Raw genomic sequence first — 25,327 nt, 5'->3', positions numbered from 1 at the left:
CATTTGGTGGCACCAGTATTTCATTTCAGAGACTTTCACACAATAATGAACATGTCAGCAAGTGAAATTAATGTGTCACTGTCTTTAACCACTTCTATAGGAGTAGAGCATTTAGATCATGTAGAGATTACATATCAGACCAATTATCTGAGTTCAGCCAACTCCACTGACAGTTTAGTTTTCTGTTATTTTACTTCAATTAAACAAATCTTGTAAACTTTTTACAGTCATATTCTTCTCACTCAAGTTAAAGATCGAGTGATCAGACAACCAACCACACATGTTTTGAATCCCACAGAAATCAGAAGCTTAGTATGTCTTCCATATTCATTGTCTAGACAGCAGCTTGACAAATCCTCAATTAAAACTCCAGTCAAATCTGTGACTGTCATTTCTATCTGCATCAGAGAAGAGCTTTAGGTGTTGCTAACTTTTGCTAAACTAAGTCAAACAACTGAAATCACCACTGTGTGTGTTTGTATGAGTTGGAGTGGAAGAGAGAGCTGGAGTGTGTGTAGGAGCTTCAACAGCAGGTTCAGCCTACTAGAAATCCAAATTTTGTGAAAACAAGAGGCAGGAGGCAGAGAGGAGTCCAGGATGTTGTAATTAGCTTCCACCATCAGAACACTGCTGCTGTGGAAAATGTTAGAGAAATAAAGACGTTACAGATTTAAATAAGTTCACTGAACAAACTGGTGGCTGCTTCACTTTTTTAGACTGTAAGAGTTTGCCCACTTACTTGTCATTTTCTGCAGTCCACACAAAACAGTGAGTGGCACCGAGTAGGCAGCAGGATATAATGACGATGGAGTCAACTGATTAGATTAAGACTATTGTAAATAGGGCTGAAAGTTGATTCAATGCTGTGAGCTCCCACAGTTTATCCTATTTGTCAGTGTTGAGTGACAGTCGTTATTGATGCGTAAGGAGCTGAGTGTTCAGAGAATCACATCTGTTCTCCTCTCTGAAGGCAGAAAGGTGAGCGAGAGTTTAGTCCTGAGTGTGGAAAACAGGTGGAGCTAAGCAGATAATTTACTGTCTGTGTCTGCTGTGTGTGTGTCACATGCTTTTGGTGCAGAGAAATACAGAGCGAGACAGCCTCACATGCAGAGAAAAGGTGAGTTCTAATATTAGCATGCAACTGTGAATGACATGTTGGTTCAGGTCAGAGGTTAATGTAAATCTTAATCCTTGACTTAATGTGTGTGCACAAATTTTCTCTAAAAGTAATGTTTGATTAAACCTCCACTAAGTTCTCTTTCTTTAGACACCACATAAATATTCCACCAAACGGGTCACAAAACTACAACTATTAACGCAAAGGTGTTGAGTATTGGTTTTCAAATGATTGAATATAAAAGTAGTAATTTCTCAACTGGTGCTAAAGATTCTCATCATATTAAGATGTATAATCATCTAAGGGTTTAGATTATCTGGATGACAAAGAAAAAGACATAGGGGAATTTATTTATATATTTATATTTATCAGCCCTCTGTTGTTTAGGTTATGTTGCCCTTAATTAGCCCAGAGGTCCACATTAAGATGTACGCAGATGACATTGTTATTTACACATGCTCAAACAAGAGAAAGCTGCTATAAAACCCTCTGCAGTATTAAACAAAATATCAGATTGGATAACTCAGACTGGTCTAATTCTTAACAAGAGCAAAACTGTAGGCATGTACTTTACTACTTTGTCATAGCCCTTAACCTGACATGACCATTAAGAGTAAAATCATTGATTCTGATTTAAAACATGAAGAAACAAAAAATGTCTCTAGAAATGTAAGAGCTAGCCTGATGAATTTCAGACATATTAAGCATCGGTTACCTTTGGTTGCACATGGCTATGAAACAAAGTTTAGCTCTATCATTACGTCTGTAAAGCGCACTTCTGAGGGTTGAAAAATACTTAGCCCTATTCTTTGAATTAACACAAGCTTTGTTTGGTGTTAGTGGTCAATAAGTCTCAGAATTAGAGACCAGAATAAAAGAAAGTTTTGGGGTTAAAAAGAAAGTAAAAGTTTCTTGAATTTCACAACCAGGGAATAAAAGATACTGGCCTATAGAGCACAGAAAATTACAACGACTTAAAAGTCCCTCCCCATACAAAGCCAGACTGGTGATTTCAGCCTCTTACAGTGCAGTACTAAAGTGTAGACCTTTCATAACAGACTGAAAATGAATAAGAGCAGTACAAAAATGCACATAGCGCTTGAGTGAAAATGGCTCCATCAGTATGTTCAGCTGTTAAGTGGCAGTGATTGTCCTGGTCTGTAAAATGTCTGCACTAGAAACTGAATGACAGGTAACTGAGCTGCTCTCAAATGTCAAATAGTTGCTCTGTGTAATAACCGCTAAGAGCCTGACAAACAGTGTTTGTGTGCGTGCGTGCGCAGTGTTCGGCCGGTGGGTAGCTGCAGCGCTGTGAGATGAGCAAGCGTGGCCATGACTCAAAAACAACTTCAAATTGCACACAGGGAAACTCAAGAATGATTCCTTCTCTCCAGCGATAAGACTGACCCAAAGACAGAGAGCCAGAGGAACTGGAGCTAATTCTGCTGTTTAATCAAGTTTTCACTCTGAGTAAGGAACATGCAATGGTGGAGTATTGGGGCCATTTAAGGGGAAAAAAAGAGAAAAAACAAGCCGGATAAGAGAAATATAGATATAATATTAAGTAGAACGTTTTTGAGAATGGAGGTCGGAAATCTGAGAGGTTATAAAGTCACATTTGAAAAAAATGTCAAAAATGTGTGAGAAGAAAAAGTTGCGTATGTGTGATTATACGATTACGAATTTGTCACATTTTTTTTTTTTTAATTTGAAAGAAAAAAAGTCAGAAGTATAATTGACTACAGCAGCATGTGAAAAATCACTACTTCACCGTTGATTATCTTAGGTAAGATTTTTCTATATTTTGAGAAAACTGGTAAAGCAGGGTTTGCTTTAGAAAGTGTCATGTGATTGATAGGTCACTACAACGACAATCTGTTAACAAGGACATAAGGGAAGTTAAAAAAAACTCTACTTAACTGGTTCAATGAACGATATGGTAACTGCTAAACTAGTGTCTTCAATATGTATCCTCAACCACTCATTATACACAGTCTTACAGTTAACACACAAAATAGCATGTTCTAATTTAAAAGCCATTATGTAACAAACAAATACAACAGGATAAGCCACCAAGACCATCTACAATGTCACTTCTCATTTGAGTGCTTAACACTGTCAAGTTCCACTTAGTTTGATTATGATTGAGAGTAACTACTCATACTGATGAGTCCGGCTTGACGCATGAAGCAACAAGATTTGTTGACTCCTCTCCTCTGCATATTAGCTTGATTGTGTTTTGGACACAGACTTGGGAATTAACATTTTGTAAATTAACTGTGCAATGCTAGCAACATGTTTGTTCCTAAAGACATGCTGGTTGTTTTGGGAGACAATGGTAAGACACAAACAGAACTCCTCCTTATAGCTTCACAGGGAAATGATTCATCTGAAAACTGACGTATGGTTTTGTTTGTACTAAATTGTTTTAAAAAATAAGCAGACAATCCAGCTAGATCCAACACCCCATCCAACTATAATATGGTATTTGAACTGCAGCTCATGTACAAAATGTGAACCATATGAGCCTCACTATGTGTTGTACAACTGGAATGCCCTTCATGTGGAGACAGTATGGGAGAAAGTGTGCTGTATGTGCTGACATGAGAAAACAGTCTTCCCAAAAAGCCAAAGTGTCTCTTTGCTCTGTGCAGACATGTCATCAAACCATCCTGACCAAGCAAGAGATCTGGTGGTGTTGCCCAAATATAAATATAACAGATCATTATTCTGATGAGAAAAGCAAACTGTAGGATATACAAACAGGCAGACTCCAGCATTAACAGGAAACAGTACCTGAGCCTCTGAGACAACAAAGAACAGCCAGCGAAATACTTTAAGTGCTTCTCTGGAGTGAAGGACATCTTCACTTTGAGCCTATTCAAATCTACCACAAATCATGAAGACATCTCACTGTAAGAACATTACAGGTGTGTGTAGGCCCTTTTGACAGGCAGGGTTTAGGGTTTTTTTTCTCTTTCAATGATCTCAGCTTTACTTCCGAACAAGGTTATATTTGCTCTATTTTGTATGAAAATTATAGAAAGCCAAGATGAGAGGAATTTTTCTGTTACACACTTATTCATTGGAGAGTTGTTGAATCTTTAAGTTAATACCAAGAATGTCAAAGACATACTTATCGAACACAAAGAGGCCAAGGACAAAATACACTATGTCAGTGGTGGATCAATGTCTAGTTACAATTCTTACTGGATGGACTGAGGATGAGATTCAATGAGATCGTACCTTTTAAGCTGTTGCAGTCATTAAGCAGGTTCCTCTTAACACCAGGCCACTTCACTCCAGCAGAGAGGTCATTGCAATGCTTCAGCTTCATGTTGAAACCTGGAGAACATAAAAGTAGATTATGAATAAAACATTGTGAAAACAATAAAATGCCTCTTCATTCATGATTCTCAGTAACATTAAGAGCTATGGCACTTCAACAAAAAACATTTTGAGAACACATTTCTGTTTCAGATGCCATAGCACAACCTCAAGGCTGATCTACATTAGTGATATAAATGTACTACTTTAAAACTCAGATGTAGACTGACAGTCTCTGTATCTGAAGGCATGCAGTGTGTGCAAATTCTCTTCCTGTTACATGATGGTTTATTGAACAAAAGAACAGAAATGCAAAAGATGAAATAATTACTTACTTAAATGTCCAGAAAACTGAATCCAAAAGAACAGAAAAAAATAGGGAACCAAAAGGAGCACAGGAACAACAAAGAACACTGCAACCACAGAGACTAAATACACACTAGGTAACGAGCAACAGGTGTGGACACAGGTGAAACTAATCAAGGTAATCAAAGTGATGGGAAACACACAAGAGCAGGAAGTAAAGCTAAACCAGACACACAGGGAGCAAGAACTACAAATAAATCAGGAAATACAAAGAACTTGGCTCAGAAATACAACAGAAAATACACACACAAGGACTACAACACAAGACGTGGATCACTAATTAACACACGGAGCAACAAGACAAAAAATAAAACAGCAAATAAAAGACAGATTACAAAACAAAGAAAATATATAACTAAACAACAGGGACTATCAGCTCAACATAATCAGCTCAGTTTCAGTCACCACTGACTTAAGCAGACAAAAAACTTGGAAAAAGCTCTACTCGGTGACGAGGAAACTTTATGATCAACAAGCTTATTGTTGGTTTACTCACTGAGCTGCTCAAACACACCAGGGGAAAAGAGGGAGCTCATATGGGTATAAGCCACATGAAGTTGTAATGCCCAAACCAGGCTTAAGACAAATCCAACTTGACAACTTAGCTTCCATTGACCCTACAAAACCTAGAAACACACATCCGGCCCTCTTCTCTTCTCCAACAGCACACTGTTTAGCATTCAGCAAATATTACTGTGTTGGTCAATTACTATAAAAGCACACATATGAGGTAAAAGACCAGCAGCATGAATCTTCACCACATACAGCAGCAATTTGCTGCCCAGCAATGAGATGGAGGAGAGAGTTATTACTGCTATAATTAACTTTCTGAGGCTGTACAGTCAAAGCTCAGAGGAGTACAAGGACACAAACTGCTGTGTTCACATTAACAGCTTTCATCCTCAGCTTGTTGGTTTGTATCTCATCTTCTTTACCTACACCCTGTGGCAAAATGCCAACCTTTTCATGACCCCTTTCATTGTTTTTCCATCGTGCTATTGTTGGTGTGAAGGCCTCTAATGCAGCACTGAATGCTAAAATGATGAGCAGACCATGTTTCTGTAATCCCTGAACATTTGAGTGGAAACTCAAAGGTAGCCTCCCACAGCAGACAACTGTATGTGGGATTGTCTGAAGATGAGCAGAAAAAGGATCACACACCCTGAAGATACATCACTGCTCATTAAGACAGAATATAAAACACAGTTGGTCACTGGAATAAGTTACTAACAGCATCTATTCAGGAGATTCAAATGACCACAGTGGATTCTTCATCGCCCCACTGCAGATGTTATAATGAATGAAGGCTTTAGCTGATGTGTTTTGAACGATCACACAATCACAAACACAAAAACTGCTCCTCCAGACGTGGATCAGACCTCTTCAGACTGTTCAGGATTGATGCTGCGTGATGAAGGGACAGCCTTGTGGGTTATAATGTAGAGACTGTCTCCTGAGCCAAATCTCTCACTACACCCTTGTACCCTAACCCTCCTCAGCATCCGGCTCATACACACACAAAAAAGAGAACCGTAATGAAAATCGATGTAGGTGTTGGATGTATTGGCAGTCCAGCCCAGGGGCTGCTTTGTGTGTCGTCTTTATTAGTCTAGAAAAAGAGTGCCGGTCTCTAGCCTGCCTCCTCCAAATGGGAACATATTGATCAGAAGGTCGGGCCGAGCTGAATCAAGCTCTTTAATTGTCTGTGTCACTCCTCATTCTCAGTCCAGCAGCTGTCAGTAGTCTCCCAGGTAAACCAAGGCCACCATCACTCGGAGGCAGGGTTCAGATTCAGACAGAAAACTGTTCACACAACAGACAGGGTGAAACATCCCACCACTTTCTGAGTCTAAAATCTTAAAATTAACATAAAACTAAAGAGTAAATTGCTTTTTCCTCAGAGGAACATAATCTTTTCACAAATAGTAAAAATCAAACAAACCCATTTTATTTGTCCTTAAGAAAAAAAATAGTCCCCTCTTTTTAGTATCACTGTATTTGTGTGAAGAATCTCAGCTATACAGCCTGGCTTTCACCTTGCCACATTTCACCCCTTACATCTCAACAAGTACTAAACAAGGTGAATATCACAGCAGGTCTAGCCATGTTGTGATATTCAACTTTGCAGAGAAAGGGTCAGTTGGTTCTGTAAGGGCTCACATGCAGGACCAGCCATGGAAGGTTTCTGTTCAGCCTATAAAAAATTAATAGAAATGTAGTTAAGCTTATAGGTTTATTGAACAGGGACCTTGCACAGCACAACTGCTGAGCCAGAGTTACTGTAAAGCTTATTTACATCTGTGAAGTAGAACTACAAAAAAAAAAAAACAGGAAATCAGAGACAGATTACAACACAAAGAAAATACAAAACTAAACAAGAGAAAAAATTGTGACAATGTCAGGTTGATGCCCATTCTTTATCTTGATGGAAAAGTACACCACTACAGTGCTGCTCTCTTTAAGAGTCAATTTGATACTTAAACACTGCAGAGAGTTTGATACCAGCTTACTCTCTTGTTTAAGCATAGGTGTAAATAATTGTGTCATCTATGTACATCTGAATGTGGACCTCTGGGATAATCGGGGCCAGGTCATTAATATACAAACAAAAGGGGTCTGAGGATAGATCCCTGTGGAACTCCAATGTTACAGTCAGCAAAAGACAAGGATGTATCGTTACTTCTTGTACGCTGTTTACTTGAGCTAAAGTATGACTCCATCTGTGTCAGTGCATTGTTAGAAAACTTAAACCCTGACAAGTTTGATTAAATAATGTTATCCCTTACTGTATGAAATGAAGGTAATCAACTAATTTATTTTCATATCTAACAAATAAAGAGTAAATTGTTGCATTTAAGAAATGAGAACCCGAGCTTTTAGACGTTATTCCTAAAAGATGACTGACCATGACGTGCGACCCAACACACATCAAATTAATAACGCACGAATCAACTTGAAAAGTTAATTAACATTATTTTCTATTCATTATTGGTACTACACATATAATTTCTGGAACAAGTTCCCAGGATGGACAACGACAAGGAAAGAGATGATTTCATCTTTCACAGTGTGTATGGATCATAAAGAAGAACAGATGGACATTGTCCCCAAAAAGTACAGTGAAAGTAGTGAGTGGTAACAGATAACATGAACACAGTCAGTGCCTGTAACAAGAGCCAGCAGCACTCAGCTTGCATATACCGCGTGATGGCAAAGCAGACAAATGTATCCTTCATTAAATACAATTACTGTATTTTAAGATGAATAAAGACTCTCATGCACTCAGAGAAACCAGTCATTCCGAAAAGCTCTTTGGGAGACACTAAATGGAAGCAGTTCTTATTTTTTTGTCCAAATAACATACCTAACATCTAGTCAGATAAATTGTACTTCCACTATAACATTTCAGTATTACACTTCACTGAAAGCTAGATATTTTCTTTTTATTCACTTGGAAAATAAGACATAAAAATGGAACAAGTCAAACATTCACAGGCCAAAATAAAAGGATAAAAGCAGGTTGAGTTCAGCTACCTCTGATTCCATCACTTTCTCTGAAGGGAGGAAATCCAGCCTAATCCTTTCACACATTAATCCAGATGTCTGGCTGATTCAGACACAGAGCTCTAACAGAATTGTATCCTGGCTTTAGAGATGGAGACATTTCAAGTGTCCTGGCAGCTGATCAGCAGCTATCTTTCATCCAAAAGTCACAGAGACGAGCCTGGCCTTTCTTTACTGAACCTACCTGGGAATGATTTTGTTACAGGTCTTCATTTATTCATGTATTTATTCTATCATTCACAAGTTTGGAGTCTGAAAGATTGGAGGGCAATTAAATCAACTCAGTGTGAGGTATATATCTAACAACAATCCTGCTACAGCATCTTTCCTGGATAAAAAAAATGGTTAAAGGAACAGTTGATTTTATTTGTTACTCCTCCTGTAATCCTTAAACAGAAGCAAAGCTACAAAAAAACAGTGAAGAAGGAAAGACAGATGGAATCCTTAGAAACCAGGGACACAAAGACTTTGAAATCCACTACAAAATGTAATTCCAGTTCCCATCAGCTTTAAGTATGTAGAAATCATGCTCACAGGACAAGATGGCAAAGGGTAAAATGTAAACAAAGTCCTTTCAGCTTATCCACAACTGAAGATTTAGTTCAAACACTCAAATTAAAACCGATCACCAGAACTGCCTGATTAAAAACTGAGGTGTTCGTCTTTAAGAGAAATAGAGCATTCCTGGAAGTCGTTTCAATGTCATCCTCAGATGATCAGCTAATTAATGCCAAACAAAGAGTAGAATACAGCTCACATTGTTGATCAGCTTATGTCTTAGAAAAGTCATGCATATTAGAAACAGTAATCATTTGGTGTTATGAACACTGCACTAATGCACTGGATTATAATAAAAGTACATCCACCACTCCTCCACTTGTCAAAGTCATTGCAGCCTCCTGAATTACTGGAGTATGAAATTAATTGACTTCACACCTTTTGAGGAATTCACATCAGATCAACATCCACGGAGATCAGATGAGGAGATTTACCCCAAAGCTGAAAGCCACAGAGCCCAAATGACCGACCACGGGGTGATAGAGGAAATTGTAGAGAGGTGGTTTTAACAGCGATTCAGTCTGCCGGAGGTAAACACAGTGTTTTTATAAAAAGGTCAATGTTTGTGATGAGGAGGAACCTGTTATCAAGCACCAGGCTGTGTCCTGAAAGTAAAACATGTGCCTATGTTACCCTGTGTGTAGAGGCTATGGTCATTATATGTTACATATAGGACTACAGCATATCCCATGTGGCACTTGGAGTATGAGTGAATTTATTGCTCTGTTTTTTCAGCCTCCAGGGAAGTCTACAGTGTATGCTCCCATACTGTCATTTAAGAGAGTTTATTTTAGCACCAGAAAGGAATGTGATGTTAAAACTTAAGAACAGATTTATTTTTAACATCTGTTTGAGTGAAGCAAAGCAGGAGGCAACATGAGACCTCGACTTGGGAGGTTACTATAATTAAGTTACAGTGCCAGCCTGATGCCTTGTCCTGCACACTTGTCTTGATTTCTACCGCTGCAGTGCACAATGAATTTTAAAGAAAAGGACAAATTCTGACTGTGAATGCACTAGATTGATGTTTAATCAATGTGAAAAGCATCCAATAAAAAATCCAGCCCCTCCCTGCCTTACATCACCTTTCATCACCACACAAAGGGAGACAACCTGTCCGTCTATTTCCTGAATGGTAAGCAGGTTTTTAATCATCAACATCAGGTTATTTTTTCCCACTGTATTAGATATAATCAGAATCAGTTAAAGGAAAGCTGTGCAGCAAAACTAATTAATGCTGTTTTCACCTATTATTCATCAAGGCCTCCTTTAGGCTCACTGTGCAATGCTAAATAAATATCAACATACACACAGTTTCTAGGGGAACTCGGCTCAGTTTGATATAACTAAATGCAATTAAATCTATTAAAATATCCCTTTGGTACTGGTCGAAGGCAAATGTGGAATTATTTAATTCATATACCCACAGATATTATAATGGCTGGATATTTTTTATGATTTCTCTTCTCTGATCAAGTGATGGTTACAAGCAAGACACATTTGTTTGTAGGAAGGGTCTTGGTTTTTAAGAAGAAAATACATTAGGGTGAAGTAAAACAAATGTAGAGACTACTCCAAAAGGTTTCGCAATAACAACATTTTTCCTGTGCACTGATTCATTGACATTGTTTCTCAATATTTATTTTCAATGTACTATTATCTTACTTGTGTTATTCTGCATCATGAACTTTTATAAAAGCTGACCCTGAAAAACTCAAGATTATTACTTTGTTGAGATGACATTCTCTCACCGCCTGCCTCTTCCCAAACTCTCCCTTGAGGGCCGATGAAACAGCTCATAATGAGAAACATCGCCTTTCCTCAACCCAAGAGGGACAAAAACTATTTGGTGTAGAACACTTGAAATGTTCTCAACGTGGTGCCATCCACTGAGCTAAGTTTAGAAAGATGGCCTCTGGCTAGTCTGACAGATTTAGCAGACAAAATCAAAATAGTGCTGGGGCACCTCTACAGCAGACATTACAAATGTTAGAGACCCAGTGTTTAATGAAAAACAAACAAGCAGAAAATAACTCAGAGGGAAGAAACATAACGCTGATATTAATAAGCACAGGGTCGGCTAAGGGCTGTGTTGACTGACAAGAATTTGCATCCAATTAACAAAGGAATAATTGAGGACCATCCTCTTCAGACAACATTTAAACATCATGCAATAACCAGTTGTCATGGGGTTCTTTTCTCAAAACTAACAAAATGTGGAAAAAGCACAGGCATAGTCAAAAAAATTACTGTGGCATTTATCTGTAGCCAGCCTCCCAAAGTGCAAGGGGAAAAAAGAAGGTGAAAATAGTCCTAACAAAATTTACAAAGGAATGACCGCTAAGGCAAGAGTTCCACAGTAACTCATAAATACACCCACAGGTAAAAAGAAATGTCACTAATGCAAACAAACTGTACATTTACCTTCAGTGCATCCAAACCAAGACTGACCATGGAGCTCAAAGCAGCCCTCTTTTAACTCATATAGCCCATCCCACTGGGCGTCAGCAAAAATATACATTTTCCTAATATTAAAGCATTTTAAACATTTAGTATTTATACCTTTTGCAATATTGTTTTAAAATTTGACCCCAAACACACTGTTCATGAGATTAATGACAACAAAACCAAAAGATTAAGTTTCATTAATCATGTGACCACTTTTGCCCGACATACCCGCCTATTTACTCTGCGGAAATGATGCGCTCCGTTTCCCCATAACGCGTAGCGCGTATGCAACGCACCTTCGGCAGGTAAGTGGACTGGAGGCTGTGTGAATGTATGTTAAAAATAGAGCTCTCAAGAGTGCGCGCTCTATTTCTCTATGTAACGGAGAGAGACAGAGGAATGCTGGTGGTGTTTACTTTGTGATTCGAGACTCTGACAGAGGAAAGCTTGAGAAGGGAAAGTTTGGTGTGTATGCGTATGCGCCGGTGTGTGTGTGTATCCCTGCGTGAGTGCCCCGCAGTCAGTGACGGTTCCGCTCCGTCACACCAGTGGTTATTGAAATATATCAGAAGATTTAGACCTTAAAAGAAAGGTTTAACTTCAACATTGACTAAAAACAAAAAAAAAAGCACATGAGTGCAGGTGTATTAATTAGGCTGACGATATCATCAGCATGAACTATTTCTGAGATGTGAAAACATGAATGCACCCAAAGTCAGCAACATCAGCTCCTTAATAATGCCTTATTGTTGAGTCTAAGCTCTAAACTCTACTTGAATAGTTAACCAGATAAAGTGATTCTTTTTGTGCAAAGGTCATGACTTTTTTGTGTTTTATAGCTCCAGTCTAACAAGTCTGATTTCTTACATAACACAGCCACATTGAGCACCTGAACCAGGCTGACAGTAGTCCTGCACTAATAGGATACAAGCTATATCCGATTGATACATTAGCATATCAATACTATTTCATATCTGTATCAGCCTATCTGCTGTCCCATGTGCACCAATATGATACTTTTTGTATTCACCATAGTGCAGATAAGATGCTTTCTCAAATGGCACTTTTCAGGGTCATCAGATCATTTGCCCTGAATGACACACTATGACAATAATCATTGACAATACTGTTATTATATATTGTTGGTATCACTTTCACAATTTCCGTGGATGCAACATGATTGAAAAAGTCATTAAGGAAAATGAAAATCAACAATGAACTATTCATCAGCAGCTTCCATGAGCTGTGGTACACCCTCAAAAAGTCTGTCTAGTTGGTGATTGACTTTTGCATTTCAAACATAGTCATTAATGTAAAATTTTAATTATATACTTATACACATCCAGCTTTCATATCTAAACCTGTTTACCTCATTAATATTCCTACACAAGCTCTCAGCTACTCGAACATTGCACACTGATAATTATGGACACAACACACACAGTATATGAGGGCTTTGAAGGCAGACAGACTGCCCACCTCTCACAGTAATTTAAAATAATGAAAACGTTGACCATATGGTCACGGAAAGTGTGTGTGCTTTTATGATAATGCATTGGACCAAGCATATTTCTCCTTGTGTGCAAAAACAAGACATATGAAGGCGGTTATTCACCATACATAATTAATAACTCCAACTGCTGCTTGGCTCCTCGGGTCATTAAATGTATACTTTCCATAGAATACATATAAAATGTGACTGTTAGATGTGAATACAAAAGCACACTTCACCCTAGATTTTAGACTTTAGACTTTTTAGACTTTAGACTTTATTGTCCCCTTGGGGAAATTCTTTTCCACAGCACCTTTCTGCATTTCCACAGACATAGACAAACAAAAGAACATACACTGTAGGCTCAACAAACTGTCCACCAAGACTTCAACACTCAGACTGAGTTGTGTAATTCAGCGAGGCCTTTTCTTCCTGCATCTGTATGGTGAAATCTCAACTTTAGGATGCTCGCAAGTACTTCTGGCTGAGCATCTTGATTGTTTTGATTTACAGCACACACTTGAAATTTAAATTCAGTCATCACTTATTCTGAAAAGAATAAGCCTTTAATCATTTAACACCTACATAAGACCAGATATAAGTCCTGTCAGCAACATGTTTCAAAACATTTTTCGGATTTCATCAGCTACTGTAGATAAGGTGGCACTACATTAAAAACGGCCATGACTCTGTAGTGGAAATCACTGCATGGAGGAAAAGGTGGTGTCACTTTTACATTTAACTAGAGGAAAAGTCAATGATTTGATCAAACATCAACATTCCTGGTTCAATTTTTGAAAACTTCTCTAAGAAGTGTCAAAACAAGTCGATGTGAGATAACCAAAAAGGGGCTTTAAGCACACAATGCTGTATGGATGCGGGAAGTAAGCAACAGCCTTAGGTAAAAGTCTAGCCCCCAATAAGAACTCTGACCAGCCTTCCTCTTTTATATCAGCTATTTAAACATACAGGGAACAAAGAAGCTCCTCTAGTCAACAGGTCTACAGTATGGGATTTACAACATATTTAATGCCTATACAATGTAATATTGAGCTGCGTGAAATGTGAAAGTATCTCTCTGTTCCACACCTAGAATCTCCTCAGCACCCACAGCATCAGTGTCCATTTGTCTCTGTCCTGAGCCTTCAGTAAGTCAAGCACAGATCCATCAACCAGGCCAGCCAGTAGATCAGGTAACACCGACACTGCTGCAGTTCTTATTTGTGCAAAGCAAGGTCACAGAACAACATGGATGCTGGATCAATCAGGCAGATTAATGAAGCACAACCTGCTGACATGACCAATATTGACACCCCTATTACATCTTGGTTCTGCAGTCCTTAGCACAGCTTAAATAAATCAGGCACAAGAAGAATGAGGCAGGTAAACTCCTGAACCTAATCCTTCACAGCATAAACAGAATACAAGAGGAGTGTGAATATATCAGAGACAGCTTTACCTGGAAGTGAACCCCAAACTGTCTCAGAATTAAAAATCATTTTGGCAGCTGTAACTGTGATACACTTTGTTGAAACTCTTTCTTAGCATCATAATTCTTTCTATAATTCCAAGGGTTTCACAATATGAGGTAGGGATGCATGGAAACATTGAAAGACTTTAAAGTGCTTTAACAGATAAAAGCAGCAACACCTGAGATGAAGAATTAAGCAAATTAGAGCTGCAGTGATACAATTAATCAGGTTATCACAATAAATTAATTAATAAAATAAAATAAAGTTAATAGATCAGTCATGTCAGTCATTTTGAAGCCCAAATGTCAAACACTTGATGTTTCTGGCCTCTCTGACATGACAATACATGATGTGAATTGGCCAGCAGCTTTGCAGCATAGAGATAACTTTGATTACTTCAATACTTAAAGCAACAGAAGCATCATACTTCCTACCCAGAGTCTCATTATACTTCTGACACTAGTGTTGCCATCAGCAGAGCTTCTTTTAGCAGAATGTGCATTCAAGATTTAAGATTCTACATCTAAAAACATGCTCATTATTGGACCTAACTCATAAGACCTGTAGGTATTCTGTATATCGAGCGTTAGATTAACATTGATGATTCAAAAAGATAAAAAAAGTTCAGCTGTTGATGTAGAAATCTACTGAAATACATGTAGAACCCCAGTCATAAGAATTTTCTCAGTGCACACAATTGAAGGGTTATTGTTTGTGATGTAAAGAGTAGTTTCCCTCTGCATCGAGGAAATGAAAGTAGAAGAAAGCGTTTACCCAAACTGCAGGGTGTTTCTAGGACACTGATTTAAGCTAATGATGGACAGTCTGCTGTCAGTTTGTTGTTAAAAAGATTTCTCTGTCAGCCACGGAGATTTGATGGTAAAATATCCCAGTGGAGACATGAAAAAAGAGTTTACCTCCACAGTGTATGTTCCTGTTGACCAGAGAAAACATGTCGTTTTTCTTCACAGTGTATGTGAGAGCATTCAATATCAGCCCTCCTGCAGGCATCCAATCTCCCTCCAAGCTGCTGTCTGAGGTCCCACAGCCAGTCTGTTCAACTTTTCTCATTAGATTTCCCCCTCTTTGCATCCTGAGTATTTTTGAAGTGCATAGTGTGTGGAATGGTGAAATGCATTCAAGTGTTGAGCCTGCACCAATCTCATCATGTCCAGGGTGATTCACATATGGAAAATTTGGAATCCTATGAAACAGCCAATCACAGATGGCTTTGAATATAAAGAGAGTGGACAGGATAGCCTCTCTGTGAGCTTTTAAGTGTTTACAAGCAATCAAAGGTTGTTTTAATCATTCACAGCAGTGTGTGTGACACAAAATAATGGGTTTGTCTTGTGAGTGAGAGCTGAAGAGCGTGTAATCCCTTCTTACCAAGCGGTTGATTTTTACACGAGCACAGACAAAACAGACCCAATCAGGTGTTTGAGCAGGGAGGTGATTGCTGAATCAAACCATCCGACTGTCTTTCACACTGGAGGGTCACACTCCTCGCTGTGTTTCAGTGTGTGTTACTGATTACCAGCGTTCAGAGTGAGAATGATTTCATAATAAATGGCGTATCTCATTGTGGATTTAGCACACCCTCTAGACTACTAAACCAAACCCTGAAGACTCCTTCAGTCCGAATTCATATTTTACCATTTCACTTTCCATTTGTATCATTTTCACACATCCAGCACTTAATTTATCATGAGACTAAAACTTTTACATGGAAAAGCCATAAAGAAGTTTGTGCTGTAAGTGTGCAACAAGCCTCAGAGAGAAAGAGTGAGATCATTTTATCATTCAGGGAAGCTGGCTCTGGATTGTTCAGTTTTCTGACTTTAAGCTCCACCTGGTGTGATTCTTTACATGAAATTAAACTTTCCTTCTCAGATTTGATCACAAATATTATGCTGGGAAGAAGAGTGTCCCATGCCATCTGTTTAAACTCTTGAAGCCTGAAATGTTCGAACAAATTAATTCTGCTTGTTTACATGAAAAAGAAGAAACTGTCTGAAAGATTTAAACGTTAATTCACTTCAATTCACTTCAAAGAGTAACCCTGAAACACATGATTGTTGTAGTTATCTTCTGTTCTTCACAACTAAACGTCCCCTAACACATTTGTTTTAAGGTCAGAGCACTTCAATGACAAGAATGATGAAATTATAATTCTTCCTTTTCAGTTTTATCACAATAAAACATATTCCTCACAGATTATGTTTGAATCAGAACTTTGAAGAACAAAAGAAAACACAAGGATATGAAAAGACTCGAGTTAGTTTGTTATGCTTCATCTCTGTTAAAGAGAATTATTAAACCCTGTTACATAAAACTTCACATTTTTCCCCTTTCCCTCTTTTTTTCAGACATACAGCTCACAGTAGATTTCACACACCTCTTTGCTTTACTGATTTGACACACTGGAAGAAGAACTCATGTTCCTCTGGATGATTTGAAACCATGGAGCAGTAATTTGCCACCCTGGATGCAATCATTTTCAAATGACCAAACACATCACAAGTTTGACTTGTGATTTAGATAATTGTATAATTGGCTATCAAGAGACATTCACATTTCTCTTTGCACTTGTTATGCATGACGTGCATTCAATTAGAGCAAAGTAATGGAAATAATTGGAGATCAAAAAGGTTGAACATTATTAGGGACTCAATTGTTTGGTTCATTTGTTGAATAGGAATAATTACTTATTGTAATAAATGCAACATGAGGGAATCTAACTGTAAGAATAACTTAGTGCATGATTTTTAAAGTCATATGAGACAGTAGAGTGTTATTTCTTCCTCTTATATCCTGCAGGAGGAAAATAAACGTCCTGTCCTTGTACTTCTGATGTGATAATCAGTTCCTCTCTTTGTTTGCTGCTTTTCATGTGCTAATGACTTTATTTAAAAGTGTGCATGATTGTTTTCAATTAGCTTAATGTTAATTTCTGTGATTGCACGTACAGAACATCAGTGCAGCTATAAATGTCTCTAATTTACAACTTTGTGCATTAGATGTGTTGTGTATGTGTCCTCCATTAATTAGATGATACATACAGATGCAGATGTTGTTACATTGGTGATAAAAAGTACAGTGTTGTATTAAATTACTAAAGCACAGAGTTATAAATGTACCTGGTTTCTAAAACAGTGTTTCAAAGAGTGGATAATGGGCTTGAGCTTAACATGGGAATATGAGAACCTGAGAGCAGAGAGCTTTAAGATGTAACATGCCCCAAATTCCTGCAGGAAAAGTCCTTGATGAGGACACCAAAGCTGAGAGCTCACACCTCGACAAAAACAAGACAGATCATTACCTGTGCAGCCCCCGCTTTAATACACAAGTGGGCTCATGGTGAGGTGAGTTCCACCTACAGCGTGCTTACTTTGAAGAGATTTGTGCTAAAGATGGTTTGATACAGCCTGAAGTTTGGTGGAAATATTGAGGTCTTGTATGTCCGTGAAAACTATCCCTGAACTAATGAAATACGGTTTTGTTTAGGTTTAATTCAGAAACTTCACCATCAGTTTTTTTTTTTTGAGGTGTGGAGAAATTAAGCCAAGGCAGTTGATGTTAAGACAAGCAAACAAGTAACTGTAATAGTGGGACTGTATTCAAAGAAGGGCAGAATCTAAAACAGACTTCAGGGGTGGGGGTCACTGTTGTGACAATTCTGCACTTTGTATACCTCTCAGAAACATTGGCTACATAGTAAAACTCTCAACTTACAGTGCTATCAATTAGCAGACCTTGGAAGGATCTTTGTTTAGATGACTGCACAACAAATAACTTTAACAGGCCTCAAAAAAGTTTCAGGCATGCACAAGTTGTTTAGTCACTGAAACATTTATCCATGACCAGAGGACGGTGATGTAGCAGTAGTGTCCAAATCTGTCGTGTCAGCAGGCAGAGGTTCATTAATCTCTCTGACTGATCCCCATATGTGATGCCATGACCTTGCACTGCTCTGATACCTGCATCCATATCTCTGTCATCTGATCTGCTTTTTTTACTGCCAACACCTGTACTGGTTTCAGGACCTGGAGATCCATGGATTTGTTTGGTCCAGTACACAGGGGGAAAAACTTTCAGTGTCGAAGCTGTCAGTTAAAAGCAAGAATAATCACATTATTTGGCACTGTTGTAAGTTACAACAGATTACTTCAATGGCTGTAAAAGTTCACAGTGCACATCAACATAGGTCTTACTTGCAGAAATACAATAGAGTTGCAAAGCTACAGCTGATAACTTATTTTCCTGTCAAAGTAATTTCAAAAGTCACTCTCACTGCAAAACCAGAATATAAGCCAACACAGCGAGATTGAATAAACAATCTAATCTTACAATCATTGCCTCTGGATTACAGATAAACCCCCCTCTCTCATCTATTAAGCTCTATGATGACATACTGGCACTAATAGAACAGAGAACACATTCAGCAACATGATAACTGTATTACTGGGTCTGACAGAGCAGGTTTACAGTGTAGAAACTGGAGCACACAGAGACTGATATAGCAGAAGGTATTACCTGAACGTGTACTTTTTGTTGTACTTCTGCATAAGCTGCTGTGTTCTCTACCTTTTTGTAGTCGATTCATCAGTTCATTGTATTATATTTTTTGCAATTCTTTGTCGATTCAGACAATCCTGGAATCCATTATTTCCGCTGTAATGAAGCCTCATTCATGTGGGGCACTGTGGGTGCTGTTGCACTGTGATTCACATTAAACAGAGGCCGCTCTCGACTAAACAGATGGTTTAGTCAACAAAAATGGGGACAGTGGTGGGTAGTAATAAAAAGTCTGCGGCTACAACATTAAAAGCTGAAGTTTGGACACATTTTGGATTTTGATGGAACACTGTAACAGCAGATGTTGATAGAAATCATGTGTAAGCTCTGTGAGGCCATGCAATGACAAACCTGCACAACTATCAGTCAGACAAGACTCCACCAAGGTCTTACGACCCATGGCTGAAGCTACACCAGATTGCAAACAAATGCAGCTCCACAACTTGTTTGTCTGCGAATTTCAGTCAAGCTCTGTGGGCTTTTGTGCTAATTTAAGCTAGCAGGCAGTTAGCTGTGTCTTCATCCCCTCATCCACGCCTTTATAAGGTCCAGACTGGACTATGCAACAGCATCCTTTACGGCCTTCCCTCCACTGACCTCCAAAAACTCCAATATGTCCAGAACTCAGCTGCCCGGTTACTCACCAACTCCCACTCCAGAGCCCACATCACACCCATCCTTCAGCACAGAATCACCTCCAAAATCCTGCTCATCATCTACAAAGCCCTCAATAACTTTGCCCCCTCATACCTGACCGACCTCCTCAAATGTCACTCCCCATCTCGCCGCCTCAGATCCTCAGATGCCAACCTCCTGTCCCCTATCACCAAGTCCAAGCACGGCACCTTGGGGGACAGAGCCTTTGCCATTGCTGCCCTGGCTCTCTGGAACTCTCTCCCTCCACACATACGCAACTCTGACTCACTTCAATCATTTAGAAACCACCTCAAGACCTACCTGTTCAAAAAAGCATACAACACATAACATCTACTCCCACCCCACCTCTGTCTTTGTTCTGTTGTTTTATTTATTCGCTTTATTTTTATTTTTGTTTTTCTGTAAAGTGACTTTGAGTACCATGAAAAGTACTATACAAATACGAAAAATTATTATTATTATCATTATTATTCATATAAAGCTGTTTCATTGAGCTCTCCTAACTTTCAGCAGGAGAACTTGAATATGTCGCCAGTATGTTGAATATGAGCTTGTTAAACAGACCGTTTGTCTTTTAATTGTTAAAAACTGTGTGGTATGTCTAAACCTGGACACAAAGTAATCATGTAGACTTTACACAGCAGCATCAGGTAACACCAAAATGTTAATTTTCAACCTGTGTACACACTGAACATCACAGGAAAGGGCTCTGAGGTAGTTCAGTCACCTGGTTAGAAAGTCCCCTTAAACATCTCCCAAGCTCAGACCAATGAGAGGAGAGCAGCCAGGGAGCAGACTGTGACATGCTGGAGGGGTTACGTCTCTATTTGGGGTCATCTAGAGAGAGGTGGAGAGAGCTTTGAGGGGCGGAGGAGGCCTGAACTGAAGATAATGCAATTCTGCCCAGAGTAAAAAAGAGTTTTTTTACTCGCAAAGGAAATGTGTTCAGGGTTTACTGGGTAAATATTGTAAGCAAAACAAAATCTAGTGCAGTGCTTTACATCTTACCAAATATAACATTAACACAAGCTTCGGAAGTTAAGATTTCTTTGATGACATTTTAACCAAAAAGGGTCGGCAAAGTCCATATTTACATCAGCAGGGTGGTTTATGTGGCCTGAAAATACACTTGTGTGTGTAAGGTAATGAAGTCACAAGTCGCCCTGTCCAATGGTGCCTGTAGCTCCATGGATAAAAAAAGGAGGGGTATGTGTTATATGACATAAATGATTCCTTGTAAAACTTATAGGACCAAAGCACTAAGTGGTGCAAAGGCCTCATCTACTTTCTGCACCCCCAAAGAATCCCATTTTTTGGTGGCTCAAACATGCCTGGATTCACATAAAAATATGCTTTGATATAGGTCACCTACATGGGTTTAACAGAATAACTTTGTCATCTTCCTCTTGCTTGTTGTTGCCTATTACCCATATTAACCCTGCTTGTTGTGTTTCATTACGTAATGAGCATTGTTAGTTAATGCTAATGCTTAATTTGCATGTCTTTCTTTCAGACCGCAAATAAACAAAAACTCATACACACAAACAAGAAAGCCTAGGACTGTACCAGCAGCAGAGTGTTGGTTAACTATAATCATATTGTCCACCTTAACCAGTCTCATTTTCAGAGCAGTCCACTTTACCTGCAACTTCTGTGTTGCTTTGATCAGATCCAAAAAAAACTGCCACCTTGAAGCCAACACTACAACCTAAAATGTTTTATTATGAAGACTACAACATTTAATGGGTACACTTCACACAGTTATAAAGACAATGAGGGATTAACTCTCCTATGACAGGTTAAGCACTTGACAATAACAATGTACTCAGATTAATCGGAGGCCAGTACTGCGAGACTACAGGAAAATAGAAAGGCTGTAAACGTGTATTCATTGTAATAAGCTTAGTTTCATTTTGCTAGACAGCATTGTAAATACAATACAGCAACTGTATCAGTTTATCAACTATACAACGATTCTAGGATAACTGATGAATTACAAGACAATCATATGATGATAGATCACGATACCATTTTAACTGAAGAGCACAAATTTCCTCTAAAAGGTAAAGCGCAGGATTAATGTCATTTGTGCCAAAGTGAGTCGTCATGAAATTGTGAAAATCTGTCAAGAGCACTGTATTATTTATAAAGTAAAATGTTGACATTTGATGCCAGCGATACTATAGTTGTCACAACAACAATATATTACTGTATCAATATTTTGTCCCAACCATGTTAATAAAGGCACCTGTTGATCTCTCTTTACATGCTTTGTATACTTCTCCATGTCAGAGACACCGTCACAGGACTGAACAAAGTGTGGTAGAAGTGGGAAAGAGGTTAAGATTAGTTTACAGAAAACCGACTTAAAGACCCAAATAATTTAAATTATGGTAGTTTGATTAACATTTTAGTACTATACATTTACATAAATCACTGCATTCTACAAGTTTAAATAAATGTCATATTTTTAAATATAGAAATATATGTGCAAAAATGAAGGATATAGCACTCTCAGGACCTGATCTGCTAAAGGATTGCACAGCTTTTGGGCCTCAAATCCTGTGCAAATGAGCCACAGAGACATTGTGTAATTCCCAAAGTATATGCAAAGGGTTTGGTTCTCAATAAACTGCTCTGCAGAGCACACAGCGTCACTGCTCACCAGCGTTGTTTAATGAGCCATTGGCATTCATTTGGAGCAAATCAGGCCCTTGTATGAAAATGAGTCTAATTTCAAATAGCACCTAATTCACTAACACTGAGCCTGCGCAGTTAGAGTGAAATGTTTACAGTTTCGCGCTGCAGTGTTTATATAAAGCATTTTAAACTACATTTTTTCAGTGATCAAAACAACAATCTCACCTCTGGATGACCTAAAATTAAAATATGTTAATATCTGATGATAGGATTTCAAAATGGCAATAGTCAAGCTACTCAAAGTACTTTATTTAAACTGTAATTTTAGACTGTGACTGTATGAAGTTCTTTATCTGATCTAGTAAAGTTATTGTAATTAATATCATTAGCTTTGGATCCTTGTTTGAGAACTAGTTGCATTAGAAATAAGTGCTGGTAAAGAAACATTTACCATTTTCTCCCCTATCATCATCATTAAATGTATCAGATCAAATCAGACTCAACATGGATTTCTCTGTTTTTCCTCCAAGACTGCTTTTTGCTCCTTGTGGAACACCTTCCCATCCGGCTGCTCTCTCCACTTGATGGTGACTCCACTTACTCCACTGTCCTGTAATCTTCTCTGGAGCTGGGAAACAAAAATGCAAACCGTTTCTTAGCCTTAACTCAAATCTGCATTGTTAATTAGAACCAAGGATTAGTTTGACCTGCTATCTACAAGGAAACAAGATAGAAACACAGTCAAACAAATCAAACACAAAAGAAACACCTCACTAATGAACATGTTTCTAATGTTAATGAAGACTTGCCTCTTTCAGTATGTTAGCTGTCACAGCAGGGTCATTCAGATCCACAGAGGAGTCCTCAAGCTTCATCCTCAGCTTTATTACCTGCCTCATTTCTGGAGTGCAGACAGAGAGAAACAAATCAGACTGAATTACAATTTGAACCTTACTTATCAAAATAAAGAAGCAGTGACTACATAGAGGTTTATGTATAGTTTCTCAATGAACACTTTGATATCTCTCTCAGACTAACCACTTACCAGTCGGGGTTCTGCTGTAGCACACAAATGGGAATTTACGGTCACAGGGCAGTACTCTCCATCTCCCTGAACTTGCCAAGTTTGCAACGCCACATACCACACTCAAGGAGCCCAAAGGATTTGGACAGTCGGCCCAGAACTGGAAAGAGGAGCTACTCCCATCAGACCAGTAAATGTTTGGATCTCTGTACAAACCAATCCATACCTCGTTTTGATTTGGATGGACTTGATGGATCTCCTGGTTCTCAGAGTCATTCCTTGCAATGGCCAGGTCTATGTAGTTCTCCCTGCAGTACCTCTGTGCACTGGACCAATCCATTTTTTCATTGACAAAAACAAATTCAGGATCCTGTTGTGTTCCTGCATTAAGATTTTGAAAAGGGAATTGCAAATTTTTAGTCCACTATAAACTTGTAAACAAACCTGTTTTTGGACCATATTATTTCTTGCTGGGGGTGTGTCTCAACAGGTTTCCAGGGGTGGCATGACCCCCTCTCCCTCCAAAATCTGACAAGCCACACCTGGTGCAACCAAGTCCCTTGATTTGAGTTTTGTCTAAGGAGGGACTTGGGCCAAAGTCAACTATTTTGGCTGCTTAAGTCATTGCCACCCCAGTTAAAAATGTCTAGACACACCCCTGATTTTTTTTGTCCTCTTACCTCTGTAGCAGATGAATGTAAATTTCTTAGGGCATGTATTATCATACCATCTTCCACGTCCTTCCATCTCCACACAAAACTGTAGACCTGAATAAAATTCAGGGTCGTCGTTGTCAATATTATTCCAGTTCCTGTAATCAGCCCCACTGCCGTTGTAGCCGTCTGACCATTTCCATTCGATTTTACTGTACAGGCCGATCCAGGTGTAAGAGTTATGAAGAGGTGAAACTGTGCCGTGAAGTTGGTCTGTTTCTTCTGTGTTTTCGATAGTGGCCAGGTCTGTGTATTTCTCTCTGCAGTAGGTTTGAGCTTCGGTCCAAGTCATAGGATCAGCAACATAGTGGTATTGACGGGAGAGGCACAAGGAGATGTTCCAGCCTGTGAGGAGAAGAGCCGAGATATCCCATCATTCATAGCGCTGAAAAACTGTGCTCTGTTCTGTAATCTGTATTCTTCAATGTCATAAGACTGTCTCACTTTGTGGATGGGATGATCACATCCTACTCATTTGCACGTTTTTCAGTGTCTTATTGGTTGCTCTCTGTAAGGGATGGGACAAAATACTGATACAGCAATATATCACCATCCTGACTAGTGTAATACAATTATTGATAAGCTATTATATGTCAGTTTGACTCACTGTAAGATTTTCTATTTCATTCTTTGTTTTATCAGTGATTTTTGCTCTCTTTCCTTTATCTCTATGTAACTCAACCACTACTGCTCTCTCTCTCTCTCTCTCTCTCTCTCTTGCTCACAGCAGCTGTGGGTTGAAAATATGATTGTGGATCGATATTTTTCATAAGCTTGAATACTTTTCAATACTAATTTATAAAATAATGTTAATTGTATCTTTTAAAGCACATGGTATTGAAAAGTATCGATTCAATGTATCGAACATTTTGCACCCTTTTGGATAGTGTTGTAAACTAGTGAAAATTGCATTCTCATGGGCTTCAAACTAGAATGATGCACGACACTTACTTATATGGCAGAAGTTTTACTGAGGGATTACCCAGGAATCAAACCTGACTCAAAAAAAAAATGTCTGAAGTTATTTTGTACACTGCTGGACTTGAGTAACATTTTTCGTTCCTTCATGTTTTTAACATAATTTAATGAGAATGAAATGAACCTTTAACCTTGAATGAAGTGAACCTTGACATTGAATACATCTGTAACAGGTACAGTGATAAAAAAGGGGTAATTATAATAAAAAAAAATGTCAACAGGTTTACATGCACAAGCTGGTTCTGCCCGTGAAAGACTAAAATGTGTACATTAAATATCTTTACGTATGCTTTTTTGCATTATTAGTTGAAGCTTGGGAGACTGAGAAGTCACCAAGTGCTATTACGTGCTCCTGTTAGATGTCTGATACAGAAAAATACTATCTAACCTGTG

At 38.6% G+C, this 25,327-nt stretch overlaps 2 protein-coding genes across 3 annotated transcripts in view; both read right to left on the bottom strand.

Moving 5' to 3' along the window:
* The window catches only part of LOC117817552 (ecto-NOX disulfide-thiol exchanger 2-like), a 151,223-nt gene extending 146,355 nt beyond the window's left edge, over nucleotides 1-4,868 (bottom strand). For both annotated transcript variants that reach the window (XM_034690291.1, XM_034690292.1), the window contains exons 1-2: nucleotides 4,780-4,868; nucleotides 4,364-4,462 (exon numbers count right to left, since the gene is read on the bottom strand). In XM_034690291.1, the coding sequence (XP_034546182.1) occupies nucleotides 4,364-4,454 (91 nt within the window). In that variant the 5' untranslated portion in view covers nucleotides 4,455-4,462; nucleotides 4,780-4,868. The remainder of the gene's footprint in view (nucleotides 1-4,363; nucleotides 4,463-4,779) is intronic.
* Nucleotides 4,869-22,718: 17,850 nt separating this feature from the next.
* On the bottom strand, nucleotides 22,719-24,292 carry LOC117817647 (secretory phospholipase A2 receptor-like). Its single transcript, XM_034690401.1, has 4 exons — nucleotides 23,924-24,292; nucleotides 23,265-23,624; nucleotides 23,029-23,120; nucleotides 22,719-22,847 (listed from the first exon to the last, which is right to left on the bottom strand). The coding sequence occupies exons 1-4, from the start codon at nucleotides 24,246-24,248 to the stop codon at nucleotides 22,719-22,721; spliced, it is 906 nt and encodes a 301-aa protein (XP_034546292.1). The 5' UTR covers nucleotides 24,249-24,292.
* Nucleotides 24,293-25,327: the final 1,035 nt, after the last annotated feature.

This window comes from Notolabrus celidotus, chromosome 8, assembly GCF_009762535.1.
Source record: "Notolabrus celidotus isolate fNotCel1 chromosome 8, fNotCel1.pri, whole genome shotgun sequence".
Lineage (NCBI taxonomy): Eukaryota > Metazoa > Chordata > Actinopteri > Labriformes > Labridae > Notolabrus > Notolabrus celidotus.
The sequence above is the reverse complement of the archived record's forward strand: the minus strand, read 5'-3'. Positions and strand labels throughout refer to the sequence as shown.